This window comes from Mycteria americana, chromosome 4 (assembly GCF_035582795.1).
Source record: "Mycteria americana isolate JAX WOST 10 ecotype Jacksonville Zoo and Gardens chromosome 4, USCA_MyAme_1.0, whole genome shotgun sequence".
Classification (NCBI taxonomy): domain Eukaryota; kingdom Metazoa; phylum Chordata; class Aves; order Ciconiiformes; family Ciconiidae; genus Mycteria; species Mycteria americana.
In genome coordinates this window covers 2,481,136-2,496,009 of record NC_134368.1, presented here as the reverse complement: position 1 = coordinate 2,496,009, position 14,874 = coordinate 2,481,136, and the positions used below count along the sequence as shown (strand labels likewise).

The window sequence follows — 14,874 nt, the reverse complement described above, 5'->3', positions numbered from 1 at the left end:
GAGAACTCATTCATCTCTGAGATTTATCAAATCTCTGGTACCACACTGAAGACTCTGAAGTTTTTATGACGTCTTCTATAGATGCATTGCAAGGGGGAGTTTTTTGTATTTTCTCTTTCGTTTCTTCCTCTATACCACTTCTGTAGTTAGATACAAAAGAGCAGGGCTGTGCCAACCAGCAAAACAAGTGTCCATGCATTCTTTTTTTTTTTTTAATATCACATGGGTAAAAGGATCCATCACAAGGTTTGCACGACAGAAGATATAATTCTATAACTTAAATTCATTGCCTTCAATAAAACAATTCAGTGCAGGACAAATGTTGCAGACCACGCTACTGTTTTATTTGCAGAGCCGTCTGAAGGAAGCTGTGCAGTTGTTGGAGGATTACAAGCATGGGACTTTGCCGCCGGGAGTCACCAACAAAGAGGTAAGAGGAAAAAACCTTTTGTTAAATTTCTACTTCTTCCTGCTAAAGTCTAAAGGAGGGGGAAGGAGGTGGCGTTTTAGGCTGTGTCTACAGTCAAATGCACTACTGCAGGGCTTTTTTGGAGTTTCTATTGGTAAAATCCTGTACCGGCTCTGTTCAGTTGAGTGCTGACTTCTGCAGTGTTGCTTCTGGTCCCTTGCAGCTCAACTGCCTGCGTATTATAGTGAATTTGGGTTGTTCTGAAGTTCCCACATTATAAATGTTGCTGAACAGAAGTCATAGCAAGGGGCTTGCAGTACAAGCATACAAGTTTTTTATTTAGAATAAGTAGAAAGTTTGGGGTTTCTGACTTGCAGAGTTATCGATTACCTTTGGCCAACGCTATTGCTTTCCTTTCCCTTGCAAAATGTGCTTGTGAAACTAAAAAAAAAAATAAATTTTCTTTTTTTAGCTGAAGGAAACCTTGCTATCAGTCCTGTAGGTTCTTGTACTAGCAACTGTGATGCATCAGCCCCCTCTCCTACTGTGTTCCTGTTGGTTATAATAATTGCCATTCCTTCACTGAAATAAATGTTGTTTGGGCTACATATAACCCCCTGGATGTCCTCATGCTGTAGATGATACCATCAGTAGTGGTCCTTTTTGCTGGGTGATGTTCTTACTGTTGGGTTGGAAGCTGATGGAGGTTGTGGAAACCCCAGTGATGCGAAGGTCTTCGCAGAGTTTTGGCAGTTGCTGAGAAAAGGGTGATTTTTGGTAGAACTTGATTCTGCTTTGGGATGGGCTGGGTGATCTCTCCAAGACCCTGTCAGTCCTGTTTTCTGGACTTGTGTCTGATATTCATCTATATGAACGCATAAAACTTGCGAAAGCAGAGAGGAGTATTGCAGAGGGGCTAGACTGCTTTTTGAGCCTTTTACCTCCAAATCAGTAGCATGAAACAAAAATCACTGATTTTTTCCTGTGAGTATTATCTTGAACTCTTTTCCTTATCTGTCCGTGTGTGGACACTCGACCATAACACCGACACAGGAGCTTGTTTTGCAGTGCGTGTTTGTGCATCTAGCACAAAAGAATTCAGTCCTATGTGATTTAATGTGGTATAAAGAACAGCATAAACTGCTTGGCAGACCTGCTTCAGGAGCTCTAAGAAGCGGCTGTGCCAAAGGACCGGTGCACCTCCCAAGTAAACAGTGATGGAAATGGTAGCGCGCTCTCCTCCCAAACCCTGTAGGTCAAATAACCCCCCCTTTTTTTTTTCCCCATTCACCTGTGATAATTTCTTCTCATGAAAGACAAGTATAGCAGGTGAATGAAGAAAATTGAGATTTGTATTCACTTTCAAAAGTGGCTACTTGTGTGGTAGGTGCTGTGTTGGGAAAGAGGCATGGCTTCAACAAACACTACACGGGAAATATCCCGTCCCTGCGTGATGTGCGGTATGAGGCATTGCTCTCCTGGTCTTTTGATGTCACTGCATTCTTTCAACCATAATCTGATCGTAAGAAAAAAGAAACCTGGGTTGAGGAAAGGAGAAAAGCAAAGAATGATGCAGCAGCAGATGACTCAGTTCCCATCTGCCTTCAGGCAGATGAAATACAAGTCATTCGCTGTGGCAAACCACGCAGACTTTTGACCTACATTTTGGGTTTGCGTAGTGACAAACCTAGGATATACCCAGAGTTCATTCAGAATTGCACTGAGAGAGAGCAAACAAAAGTATTGCGCTTCTTGTTTCCCTTAGTCATGACAACGTATGCAGGAGGTGAACCTTGTTATGCAAGTTGGAGGGTTTTGAGTGTTAAATAAAGGTATGGGGCGGAGGAGGAGAGAGAAAATGATGCCAAAAATGCTTTTCCTAGGGAAATGTTAGCACATCAGTGTAAAAAATAATATTTTTTGTAGTAAAATCGTGACACGGTTCACTTTGATCACAGTGTGAATTATCTTAGAGGGGTTTATGTAGTTTTGCTGACTGTAGGATAAAGTAGCTCTCCCAGGAGGAGCCTGGGGTGGAATTGCAGCATGTGCTTGTTATTGTATTTAACTATGCTTTGCTGCATTAATTAAACCAAACCACAGAGAGAGGTCAGTAAGGCCTGGGTAGATCCCACCAAGGCTGTGAGACTTGAATGTTCACCCATGATACTGCAACCCCTCTAAAAAGGGTAAAGATGGAAGGGACCTGAAAGCAGATGGCAATCGGTGTGCTCGGGCTGCAGCGGGACGGGAGCAACCACAATTATGCAGTGGCCGAAGCTGCCTTGTCAACCTGGAGAAAGGATCCATGAAGTCAAGCAGGTCCTTCTTCACTCCTGGAGTTGGCTGGTTGTAATGGAACGGGAAGTTGAACTAGCAGGGGTAGATTGGGCAATAAAAGCACCAAATGCTGTTTGGCACTCTTGTGATCCATCTGGGTGAAGGTGAATGGGAACTTCTGACTGGGTTAACTGGGAGCTTCCCAGCGTGGCATGCTGGGCTGGCCAGCTCTTGGGCCATGATGGTAATGTTCCTTGAGGGACACCTGAAAATCCTGAGTCCCTTTAGTCTGAATGCTCTTCTCCCAAGTGTGCTCTTGAGTGGACTTGAATAAACTACTTGCCTGCATGTGGTTGCGGTGAAGCAGGTGAAAATCTTCAAAATGTGGTTGCTGACTATCTCTTGTGAGAGCATCATTATCGCCAAATGGGTGAATATCCTCTCAAGCAGAGCCACTAATTTAGAAACAAATTTCTCCTGTAGGAGGGCATTACTTCACAGTTTTAAGCTGTGGCATTGAAAACTGCAATTAATCATTGCACACGTGGATATTCTTATGTGCTTTTCTCTTTGCATCAAAGGTGATCTTTGTAGTCGTTTATTGGCATTAGTTGTTTCCATTCCCTGGGGCATCTTCTTGTCATGCAGCTCACATGGTATCATTCCGCCTTTGTGTTTACTGCTGTGCTGCAGTCCCAAAATAATGCTGAATTTTCAGCTTTGCCAATGATGACCATTTCTACCAAAGAACTAAAAGGCCCAGACGATCTGTATGAAAATGGGGTTTCATTGAATGCTAAGGTTGTGGTGACATCAGGCGTTGGGTACTTCTCATACTGATTAGCTAAATACTCTCCTTTCCCTCTCTGAGACGGAGAGGAAGATCTAACAGTAAATCTGGTGGAAACAGGGCTGTGGTTGCTGTCTCTGCGTGGAGGACGTAGGGCTGGATGCAGCTCTCGGTGTATGCCACGAAACTTGCACTCTGAGCATCGGTTGTTTTCTAACTCTGAGGGCAGAGGGGAAGGTGGAGGGGAGCGTGTGGAGAGATCTGGGTAGCTGGCAAGCTTGCCAGTGCTGAATTAAATACGAGTGTGCCAGATATGTACAGCTGTAAGTGTCTCATTAATTACTGGTGCATTTGCAGAACATACGATGTGCCGGTTGATTGCTTTGGGGGAGGGGAAGCATCTCACTTGCATAGATATCACCCCAAATTTTCTACTGGTGAACCAAAGATGCCTGGAGAATACATTTTTGCTTTCCTCAAGCTAAGTTTTACCATTTTTATGGCTTTTCTGTGCACCACTATCTGCAAGATGGACTCTGGCTACAAGGCATTAACAATTTGCAGTTGTTCTAGTGCGAATTCAGGAAAGGGATTCAATGCAGCTCTGGAGAGGTGCCCACTTTGTGGCTCGCGTGCATGGGTTGATGTTGGAATAAAAGACTGAGCCGTCTGATGTTTTACGTAGCTGATAACTGAGTGTCACACACACCTCTGATGCACTGATGAAATTGCCACATGCTGGCAGAAGACCAGTAGATGAGAGGTAATTTGATTTTTGGCTGATTTTTTTTTTTTTTAATCCCTCTTTGACTGTGAACAGAGCTAATCGCCTCGCATTCACTGTGGGTAAGAAGTGTATACTGGAGTAGTGACTTGGCTCATCTGACGTGGTAACACAATTGTGTCTGAGAGATGCTAGTTCACTATTATTACTCATCAAAAAGGCTGAGTAGAACTTCGTGTGGTGCTCAAGAGGGAAGCACTCAGCTTTATCCTCTTTGTTTAAGAGCTGATTCAGGTTTGGTTGCTAGAGCCCCTTAGAGATGCAATTGCTACCCTTGTAACAGGCTCTTCAGGCATGGATTTGGTATAGCACGTGCATAGAAGAGATGCCTGAATGGTCTTCTAGGCTTCATAATCAGAATTAAAATCACGATCACCTTAGAAGCCTTTAAAAATAACAGTTTGGGCAGAGTTTTAATGCATTAGCTTTCTAAGACACACCCCACCGCCCGCCCCAAATATCAGCTTTGAGATCAAGAAGACAAGTTGTTTTGACAGAGTTGTTTCACTAATCTCCTGACTGATCCACTTTTGTGGTACGGCGCGTTTAACAGTGTTCAAATTCCTTTTTTTTTTTTTCCCCTCATTCAGAAATTCGTGGTTCTCATGAAGGATGGCAGGCAGTAGCTGAAAGCATAACAACAGCTCAGCACAATCTATATCACTTGCTGAAATGGTTTCACCACATGAAAAATGGAAAATAAAAAGCCTAAAGCTATGTAACGTCAAGTATCTCCTCCACAGTTATCTTCTTGACAGGGTTCTTGTAGAGTGAGTCTTTCTCTTCTGCATTTTCAGAGCAGATTTTTCAAAATGAGCTGAAATGAAACAATTATGGACTAACTAAAGAAAAAAAAAAACCTCTGAAGAGCCATAATCATCTAAAGAAAAAAAACTGAGGAGCCGTAATCGTACTTTGCTCCAGTTCCCCATGACCATCTCTAAGCCAGTTTCCAGAATAAATGCTGCTTCGCTCCACTTACTCTCTATGAGATGATTCATGGACACCAACACTGCCAACACCTACATCTCTTCCACTTTCAGGTCTCTCACACTCATCCAGTAGCTCTTGTACTTGCTCTTGAACTGGAATGATTTCACCGCTTGGGAAAATGACCATTAACTCAAGGTGGTAAAAACCTATTTCTTGGGCATCATTAGCAAAAATGAAGAATTGATCTCTTAACTGCCAATAGCTGCTAGACTGCTGATAGCTTTTTATTGAGGAAAACTATAGGGTTTTTTCCTACATTAGAAAAATGTTTTAAAAACATGATTTTTATCATAGGTCTATCAATTATGTACTCAGCAAAACAGAGGATGAATAGCTGCTTGATAAGTATTTATTCACTGCTGTGTATTGGAGCAAGAAAACATGCTCCAGTCTCCACTTCTTCAGCTTAGCTTATTTACCCAACTTTTTCTTTGACTATTTAAGAGCCAGACTTGTTTTTTATTAGCTGTGAAGCTGAGTGTTTCACATTCCACTTATTAAAATCCCACCAACCAAAAACATTCTGTGTAGTGGAAATACCCTGCACTGTAATTAAGCCTCCTCTCTGACAAGCTCTTATGATTTCATAATTTGTCTCTAAATAAAAAGGTATTATTGGTAATGCAACCGTTTGGGGTGTATTTCTGTCCTCTTGGTCATTTGGGTTAGATATTTCAACAGGGTTGCAGAACGTGCTTGGAGAACAAACTCCCTGAAGGCTTTGGGGAGGTTTGGTCTCTCGGTGGGGGATTTTGGGTGGTTGCGTCTCTCTGCGTTGGGTGATTGAACTCCACGGATCCAGAAGTGTTTGATGGAAGAAGCAGTTGTTTCTTGTAATGGTTTAGAAGTACAAATTTTTGCTGTGAAAGCTTCAAGAGAACTGGTGAGTTTAGTAAACTTCCTATTGCTTGGTTCCATTTGGTGACCGCATCCATCGATGCCCTTCGTTTGGCTCCTGCAGAGGGTAAGTGCATTTGAAGTGCCGGCGTGTCATCTGATGGCATGTATCCCCTTTCATCTCCTGGTCCTGGAGGAAGCTAAAAAGCAGTAGGATCCCTAGAAGGGTGAAAAAAAGGAAATGTGTAGGATTCATGTTGATGGGAGACACTGGTTCAGTTGTCATTTATGTCCCGTCTTTTCCAGCTCCGTAGGTATTGCTTTATTATTGCCCCTCTATGAGGGTTTCTTCGTCTCGTATGTTCTTTGCACTTTGTCCTCCTCATTTAAGTGGTCTCTCCTTATACTTAAGCAACCTTTTTAGCTTGCATTCCTTACAGACCGCTCCGTGGCAAGAGAGAGATGTGTTAAAAAGCCCACTGCTGCAAGCCGTTTTTAATGACGGCTTCCGCCGGCGGCTCCCGGGGTTGGCAGAATCCGGCCCTTCGCACGAAGCTCCGGTGGCTGGTGCGATCTGCGAGTGGGTAGGTGAAAATGACACACACAAGTGCACTGGGAGCCAATTTGCAGCAGAAGGTATAGACTGTAACATATCCAATTCTAAACAGGGCAGGCAATTCCCCAAACTGCCTCCTGGAGGGAATCTCTGCTGGAGTAAAAAGGTTTCATTTGAGGGAATACTTTCTCCTATAAAAACAGGGGTGGTAAAATAGTGGCCTGATAAACAAGGATGAAGAGCCAGCTTGCTTAAAAGCAGACGTTTTCTCTAGCTCGGGAGGGTCGGTGCTGAGGTTTAGCCTCAAACCAAAAGGCTGTACCAACTGCAGGGCATAATGATGTGGCTTTTGTCCTTTATCCTCGGGCTTCTTTCACTAATTTGTAGGATTGCATCTGTGTCCTCTGTGTGTGTGAGTCCCTTTCCCAACCTGTCCAACAGACCAGCACAGATTGGAGGAACAGATTGATGCTGGCATGTCAGCAGTGGTAAAAGTTAAGAGAAGCAGCACTCGGCGGCTATCAGATACAGAGAGATTTAAATCACTCCCGTTTTACGACACAGCTGCTTTTTACTGTGCGATTTTTGTGCTCAGTGCTGCGGAAATGTGCATGCCAGAAAAGCCCTCTTAAACATCGATGAACATCAGATGTGGACAAAGATGTTCAGGCACTGAAGATCTGCCTTGGAAGGACTGCAGTAAGGTATCAGTGCTGGGGAGATTTCATTATGAACTTCAGGCTGCTCTTGTCTTTCAGCTCTTCCCCCAAAATGCCTTCTATTTCTGTTTTCTTTGCTAGAATTCCCTGCAGTAATTCCATGCTTGAACTACACTGCTGTCAGGCCCAGCAAAACTTGTCCTTTCTGTTGTGCGCTGAATCATTTTTGCCTTTGAAATTGGGGTAGAAATAGCTGCTCTCAGCTTAATATCACTGCCTAGTATCACTGCTCATCAGCCGAATATCGCTCCAAATACTGAACAGCAGCAGCCTAGGCTGCTGCTGTTCTGTATTTGGAGCGATATTCGGCTGATGAGCAAGTTAGGATCAGAGCCCTGATTTGCTCCATTTGTAGATTCACATCACTCCGTCCTAAAAACTTAGTATCTAAACAAGAAGTAGAATACAGTCTAAGAAATACAGCGATGAAGGTTCATTGTCCTCTTCTACCTCCCCTCTGTCCCTTCGGTCCTGATCTCAGGCTGGCACCCCAGCTTCTCCCTATGGTCCTGCCAGCAGAGAGAGGTAAAGAGCCACAGAATAGCAGAAGTGTCTGAGGGCACTTCGAGTGCCTTGAACGAGGACTTGCAAGAGTGAATGATGCTTTTTCTGTGCAAGGTTTTTATTTTTTTAATGCCAGCGTGGGGCCAATAAGAGGTTTAAAAACTTGTATAATTAACTAAATGCAACCCTTGTACATATGCAGCCCTTAGTCTTACGGAGGTGAGGCTGTCCTTAAATGTGCACCCACAGTAAAGATGGTACCTATTAAATTTATCATTCCCTGAACTTTATATGTGAACTGGTACAAATTTGTTCTGTGCCCAGAATATTGCAAGGGAAAGTGTGATGCCATGGCAGCGTGAGCTGATCTAAGTCAGCACTGCCATGTCTCTGCCTCCTCTCCTCCCGGCCATGTGTTCCCACCTCCTTGCTGGCTTGCGCTGGCACAGCTGGTTCAGAGAGCTGATCTTAATAAATACTAAAGCTCCCTTCCCCCACTCCCAAAATGCTTCATTTTTTGACTTGAGCAGCTCCCTATATTTTTTCTCTGCTCTACATTGTCTGTACAATGTAGGGGGTGGAATGCACGCCTAGGATGGGGAGGGATGGTGGGGCTGTGGTACTGTAAACATATACCAGCTTGAACTGCTGCAGATGAGATAAGTCTGTGATGGAGGTAGGAAATTAATCCAGGTTTCATAAGACCAAGACTAAACATCTTGAGCTGTGGATCTTTTGCTGACTAAAATCCTTGTAGCTCCGAGACACCAGGTGTTTAGGTTTTTGATCCATCTGAATCTTCCTCTTTGTCTGCTGTAGGATCGTAGGCTAATTCAGGCTGGAGGGGACCTCAGGAGGTCATCTAGTCCAACATAGGTCCCTGGATTTACTGTTGGAAATCTGTCTGTTCATTTGACTGTATGTTTACTTATACATGCATGTTAAGATGCATGAATATCTATCTGTTAGAAAACCAGATAGCAGCGAGACAGCTCTATTACCCGATTTTGTACCCTTAGAAACTCCACCCTGAAAGCTTCACCCCTTCAGCATAAGGGGGTCGTTGGAGGGAAAAAAAAAATTAAAAATAAACCCACACTGAATGATCTATAGTGAGAGGAAAAATGCAGCTTTTCGAAATTGTCCCTTGGAGACAGACACTTGCTATTCTCCAGCCAGCCCCTTCCTGCGAGCGTTGGCGGAGCATGAACTGTGGTGTCAGTTGTGACTTCTCACTCTTCAGCCTTTCCAAATGCAGTTTTGGCAACTTGCTGTTTTGAAACTGTTTCATTTCTTCCCCATTAGTATCAGTGAAGTGAAAAGAGGCTCACCAGCTTAATGGGCATATATTTATTACTGTGTTCTTCCTTCAATCATGTTAGCAGCGGGAAGAGCCGCTCATGCTGTCCCAGACACAGCAGAGAACAATGAATCTATCAGAGTCTAAACAGCATCCCTTTTGGAGAATAATAGCTTTTCTTAACAGTGTTGATGAAGAGCGAAGAGGTCCATTTGCAGTAAACTGTACTTTTTTTTCTCTCTGGTCTCTTGCAGGATACGATAAAACGTAGATATATCGGTTGTCCTGCTGCTTCCTTTTCTTTGCGAGAAAGTAGCCTGTTTGCTGCTCCAGGGGCTGAACTTGAACCTTCTGTTTTCTGCAGTCTCAATATTCTTTGTGGCACTAAGATGGTCTAAGATGGGTCAAACGTTTTAGGCATCATTTCCAGACTGTCAGGGGACAGAAGGCACCTAGGGAGCTTGGGCAGAAGTGTGGTAGGCTAATGCACCTTAAAGAAACCATGCTAAATGCTGCTGTTGATGCTCTTACTCAGTTACAAACCGGCTTTGCTTCATCTCATCATTTGAGGATTAAGAGAGTTTATCTAACTTCACATCTAGATTACAAATCAAATTAGATTCGCAAGCTCCGTATGGCTAAAATAAGCTGAAACAAGTCTGATCTAGAGCAACCTAGTTGGATTAGTAAGCCTGGCTTCCAAAGCTGTCCTTTAAACCATGTAATGGCATCTAAGTCCTTCTGCAACCCTGGTGGAAGTAATGGTTTTCTGTGAGTGCTTCTTACTCTGCTTAAGTCTTTCCAGTAGAATGCTGTGAGGATTAATTAGTTAATGTTTATTGAGTGCTGCGAAGCTGCAAAGTGTTATTTAAGTGCTATCTTTTTTTATCAGTCAGGACTTGATTCTGTTTCCACCTACACTTGGTTTTGTATCTGTGTAAATCTGTGTATTGCACTGGAATTGCTCGTGGTTTCCAACCTGGTTCCCAACGCCGAGGCGCTTGCCTTGCCGTGCTGCGGTGCAGGCAGGTATCTTAGCTGATGCTCTTCAACATGTGGATTTGTTCGCAGGCTTTATGGTTCTGCAGATGGGCAGCAGCTCGTGGCACTGTGACTCAACGGTGCTTAGGACGGGGAAGGAGTTTTCCATTGGCATCCAAGAAGAGCAGTGGCTTCTGGTGCCTCTTCTGCTGACTTATTTCAGTGCCAGGTGTGGGGCAGAAAATGTATAGATACCCTTTGTGATTTATCCCATGCATTGAGTCATTTGAGCTTTATCTCCTTAGAGCTAAAACCTTTTAAATGTAAAGATTATTAGGAGAAGGGTTGTAAAAGGTCCATTGGTGAGATTTCCTACTGAGGAGCAAGCGTAGATAGTGGTTTATGTTACCTTGTTTTCCATGTTTATTAGTAAAGCCAGACATTAGATTCCATATATATTAGCAGGTAGGGTTAGGTACATCAGCCAGGTTTACAGACATTCAGGTGACATTAAATGTGGAATCAAAAGGACTAGGATTCCACCATTGTAAATCTATAAATCTTGCTAAAAGCATTCAGCCCTAACTGAATGCTTTGGCTGGAGCTTGTGATATGCATTTGTCTCTATGTTAAATATCACTTTTCAAGAAGTGGGATTTTGGGACTGAAGCTGGAGAGAAGTGGGAGAAAGCCACGCAAAGCATGAGTGATCGCACTCCTGGGGGAGAAAGTACGGGTGGAGAGTGAAGCAGAACGCGTGGTAGCTCTGTCGGGCTGCACCAAACTGCCTTGAGTTTGGCACTGGTGTTTAGTTTTAGTGAAATACTAAAAATAGATGCTTATTTGTTTTCATGTTACCTGCTGAGAGGTTCTGGGGATGCTGCCTGGAGTGGACAGACCACCGTAAATGCCTTTAATAACTAGGAAGGCAGGAGGGAAAAATGTGGTGCTGTAAGAGGATGATGTGTTGGAGAGTGCAATGCAGTGGGCACTTGGGAGATCTTTGTCCATGACTGTGTAAACTTAAAAACAATAAAAGATCTCAGAAGCATAGTGAAATAAAAGTGAAATAATACCAGTGAGAAGCACCTGCTGTGCGAGATGGGACTCCTATTTCAGCAAGAGGGCCTTCAGCGGTGAGGCCATGGATGGATGTTCTTCTCTAGCTGCACTTGCTGCAGACTCTACCTTCCTGCCAAAAGAGCCGCGAGGAGCAGTTTCAAATGGAAGTGTCCCACGGTACTGCTGGCAAAAGTGATTGTGCCACTTTTGCAGTACGTTTAACCTTATAATGAAGATTAATATGAGCTAACCCTGCTGACAGGGTGTGGTGGAGCTGCTGCTGAGTGCTTCTGGTTCAAGCTGGTGACCCTGGGGAAGGACCAGATCTGCTCAGCTAGATTTGTGGGAGATCTGTTTGGAAAAGGTGTAGTGCTTAAGTCTGGGATTCCTAAATGTTCTAACGTAAAATCTTCAACTTTCATCAAATTCCCATTGGAATCCAAAGAAACCGTATCTTTGCAAGCCATGCTGAAGTCTGTACGAGCTGTAGGTGCTTGATGCTTTGGGATGTTTTTACATCTTGAGCCAAACCCAATTTCATAGAATCACAGAATGGTTTGGGTTGGAAGGGACCTTAAAGATCATCCAGTCCAACCCCCCTGCCATGGGCAGGGACACCTTCCACTAGATCAGGTTGCTCAAAGCCCCATCCAACCTGACCTTGAACACTTCCAGGGAAGGGGCATCCGCAACTTCTCTGGGCAACCTGGTCCAGTGCCTCACCACCCTCATAGTGAAGAAATTTGAGCCAGAACTAATCACCTAGGTCCCATCTTAAAGTCAACGGAGAGAAGAAAGCACTGCTGGAGTGCAGGTTATCCAGCCTGTACCGGTCATCTAGTTGTGATGAGTCGAACTGCTTGTTTTCTGCCCACTGACATAAAGGAGATCCAGAGAATTTGCTGCAGTAGGTATTTATTATGTTGTAGACCTCTGTTAGATGGGATGAGTCCCACCTCTGGTGGCTTACTCTGGCCATTTGACTACCAGTTAAGGGATCTGGAATGGAGTTAAAACTTGTTCAGAGTCATCAGTATCACCTGACACTAATATGATGCCAGATCCCTGTTGCTGATCCGAAGTGTTCCTCAGTGAATTTTCCAAGCACGGTAAGTTACGCCTTTTGAGCAAGGTTTTCTTTTTTCTTTTTTTTTTCTTTTTTTCCTCTGGTTTCATATCATTTAAACAATTGGGATCTGGTTTTGGAGGCTGTCCCTCCGAATGGCCACGCACGTGAAAGCAGCTTGCTCTTCTTCTTCAGAATGAGCTTTGCTGCATCGTATGTTTTACTCTTGACACCCAATATTTGGAATTCAGTGTGGGATAGATAATCCGAGCTTTGCTTTAATAAACCTTGCAACTCCCGGAGTGTGAAACTACTGGCAGTTTCTGATGGGGTGCAAACTCCAGGCTGTTACCTTATTAAAATCAAGATTTCATGGGTGCAGGTGGGGTCTCGTGAAAGGGTGAGAACCTCCCTGATGGAGTGGGAAGGTGACGAGCAGATTTTGAGGTGGAACTCTGTCTCCACTTGGCTGGACAGATGAAATAAATGAACTAAAAATACTCATTCTTCTGAGAATTCCCTCTTCGACCTTGTCTTTACTCAGGGAATTTTGCAAACTGTTAAGAGTGATGCTGGTGCAAAGTCTAACACAGGTAGACCACTTAGTCTTTGCAGAGCTTAAACTGCTGCGTTTTCTTTTACACGTAGGGCTCATCTACCATGTGACTCCTCATTAGCTCTTTGAAAATAACTGTGCCTTGTCATTATGCATGATTAACGTGCGATTAATCAGTAAGGGCTTTTCTCCGTAGAGTTATTCCTGACATGGCATATCCAGAGCACGCACCCATGGGTTTAAGATCATTTCAATGTCTACTACTGTATCGTGCAAAGGACTCGGATCCTGTTGGCACGTACAGTCAAGAGAGGGAAGCGTTAGAGCATCTATTACAGATTCCCGACATCAAATCTGCCTTTGCGTCTCCATTGACCGTAGGGAGGTGGTTGCTGGCAACGCAAGGGAGTAGGTGGTGTGAATCTGTCGGTGCTCTCCTGACCTTAGACACCTGAGGCCAACTTCAGCAATGTAGTAGGTGGTCTGGATACAGCCGACTACACTTGTGTAAGGTGGAGCTGGCCGCTTGTTTTAGCAGCGTTGGAGCCGGCTGTAAACAAGGGTGAACAATTTGTAAACATGGTTTTCTAATCTAGGTGAAACTTTGTGCAGAGGGAGAAAAAAAATCCCATCTTTGAGTCCAGGACCGTGAAATCTTACTGTATTTAATAGGAGGGAAGTTAGTCTCTTAAGAATAACTGGTACCCTTTGTACTGTTTTCATAGTGGCAGGTGTTAGCTAATAGATACGGGCTGGATATATTCTTTAAATAAATACTTTTTTTTGAAAGCTATCTCTAAGCTGCGATTCTGCTGCTAAATAAGGAATGCTAATGAATGTCCTGTCAACCAAAGATCATTCCCCAAGAGTTATTCCAGTCTCTAGCTCCTTACTGCAGCTTTGGTTCTCTTTAGGTTGTGGCAGTCTTTGATACCCTTCCTTAAATTTCATAAGCACGTAATATTTCTGTATAACTGACTTCAGTTCCTGAGTTCAGGGTTTTAAAGCTGTCTGCTGTAGGTGGTGAGCAAAGTGGTATCTCTTCCTCGAAAAATTGTAGAAAAAACAGATGGGACAATGGGAACGATGGGTGGAAATCTCATCCATGAGTCCAGTGTCCTGAAATGCTGGTGCTGGGAGCACTTGTGAACGGTCCTGCAGCCGATTCCTCCACGACCGTGAAGGACATCTCCATGAAGCAGAGCCTGATCTGTCCTGGTGGAAGGTTGCAATGGGCACAGGCTGGAGAAACTTGTCCATCGCTGCCCGCTCAGGTTGCTGGGCAGATAGTGAAATATGTTAAGAGTGCTCCAACACTCCTGCCCTCTTGCCCTCCGGGCTGCTTTGGTGTAAACCCATGTATGAGCAGGTTTGGTTCTTGCACCCAAATCTGAATGGTGGCAAAACCCTTAGGTAGCTTTAAGCCAGTAATATACAGCAAAGCTGATGTAAAGGAAGATAATCTATTACAGCAGACCCACCCAGTATAGGCTGACTATATTTAGAGAACATGGACCTAAATCTAACATAAAGTGAGCACGAATCTGGAGTCATTCCACGTGCTCCAGCGAAGATGCTTTGGATTCACGCTAGCGTAAATGAGATCAAAATCTGGCTGCTTCTCGAAGATGGCCGGAGAGAGGGTGAATGAAATCCCCAGCAAAAAGAGAGACTTGCTCTCAGAAACGAGCCCCCCAGCTGGCAAGACTCATCAGAGTACTGGAGCTATTGAAAAATGCTGCAGACAGAAAATGAATTAGAGGATAAAAAAGTGAAAATGAGCTGGCAGAATCTTTAGGTGACTCATCAGGTGCATCTTGTAAAGTCTCTTTCTGAGAAGTAATGAAATCGCATGTTCTAACAATATTTGCACTGCAGCAGGAAAATGCATAAATATTGGGATCAATTAATGAAATTAGATAATTTGACCAAAAAAGCCATAGCGCTGGCTCAGAAACCATCCCTCTTCCTTTTTGCTAGTCTTGGTGCTTGCAGTTGGAGAGGAAAATCCTGTGGTTTCGTTTCAGATCTAAGATA

General features: G+C 43.8%; 2 protein-coding genes across 8 annotated transcripts in view; one reads left to right on the top strand and one right to left on the bottom strand.

Moving 5' to 3' along the window:
- The window catches only part of ALMS1 (ALMS1 centrosome and basal body associated protein), a 358,966-nt gene that overhangs the window by 262,413 nt on the left and 81,679 nt on the right, over nt 1-14,874 (bottom strand). The window lies entirely within an intron of this gene.
- SFXN5 (sideroflexin 5) overlaps nt 1-14,874 on the top strand; it is a 103,958-nt gene that overhangs the window by 23,523 nt on the left and 65,561 nt on the right. For all 7 annotated transcript variants that reach the window (XM_075499439.1, XM_075499440.1, XM_075499441.1 and 4 more), the window contains exon 3: nt 353-430. In XM_075499439.1, the coding sequence (XP_075355554.1) occupies nt 353-430 (78 nt within the window). The remainder of the gene's footprint in view (nt 1-352; nt 431-14,874) is intronic.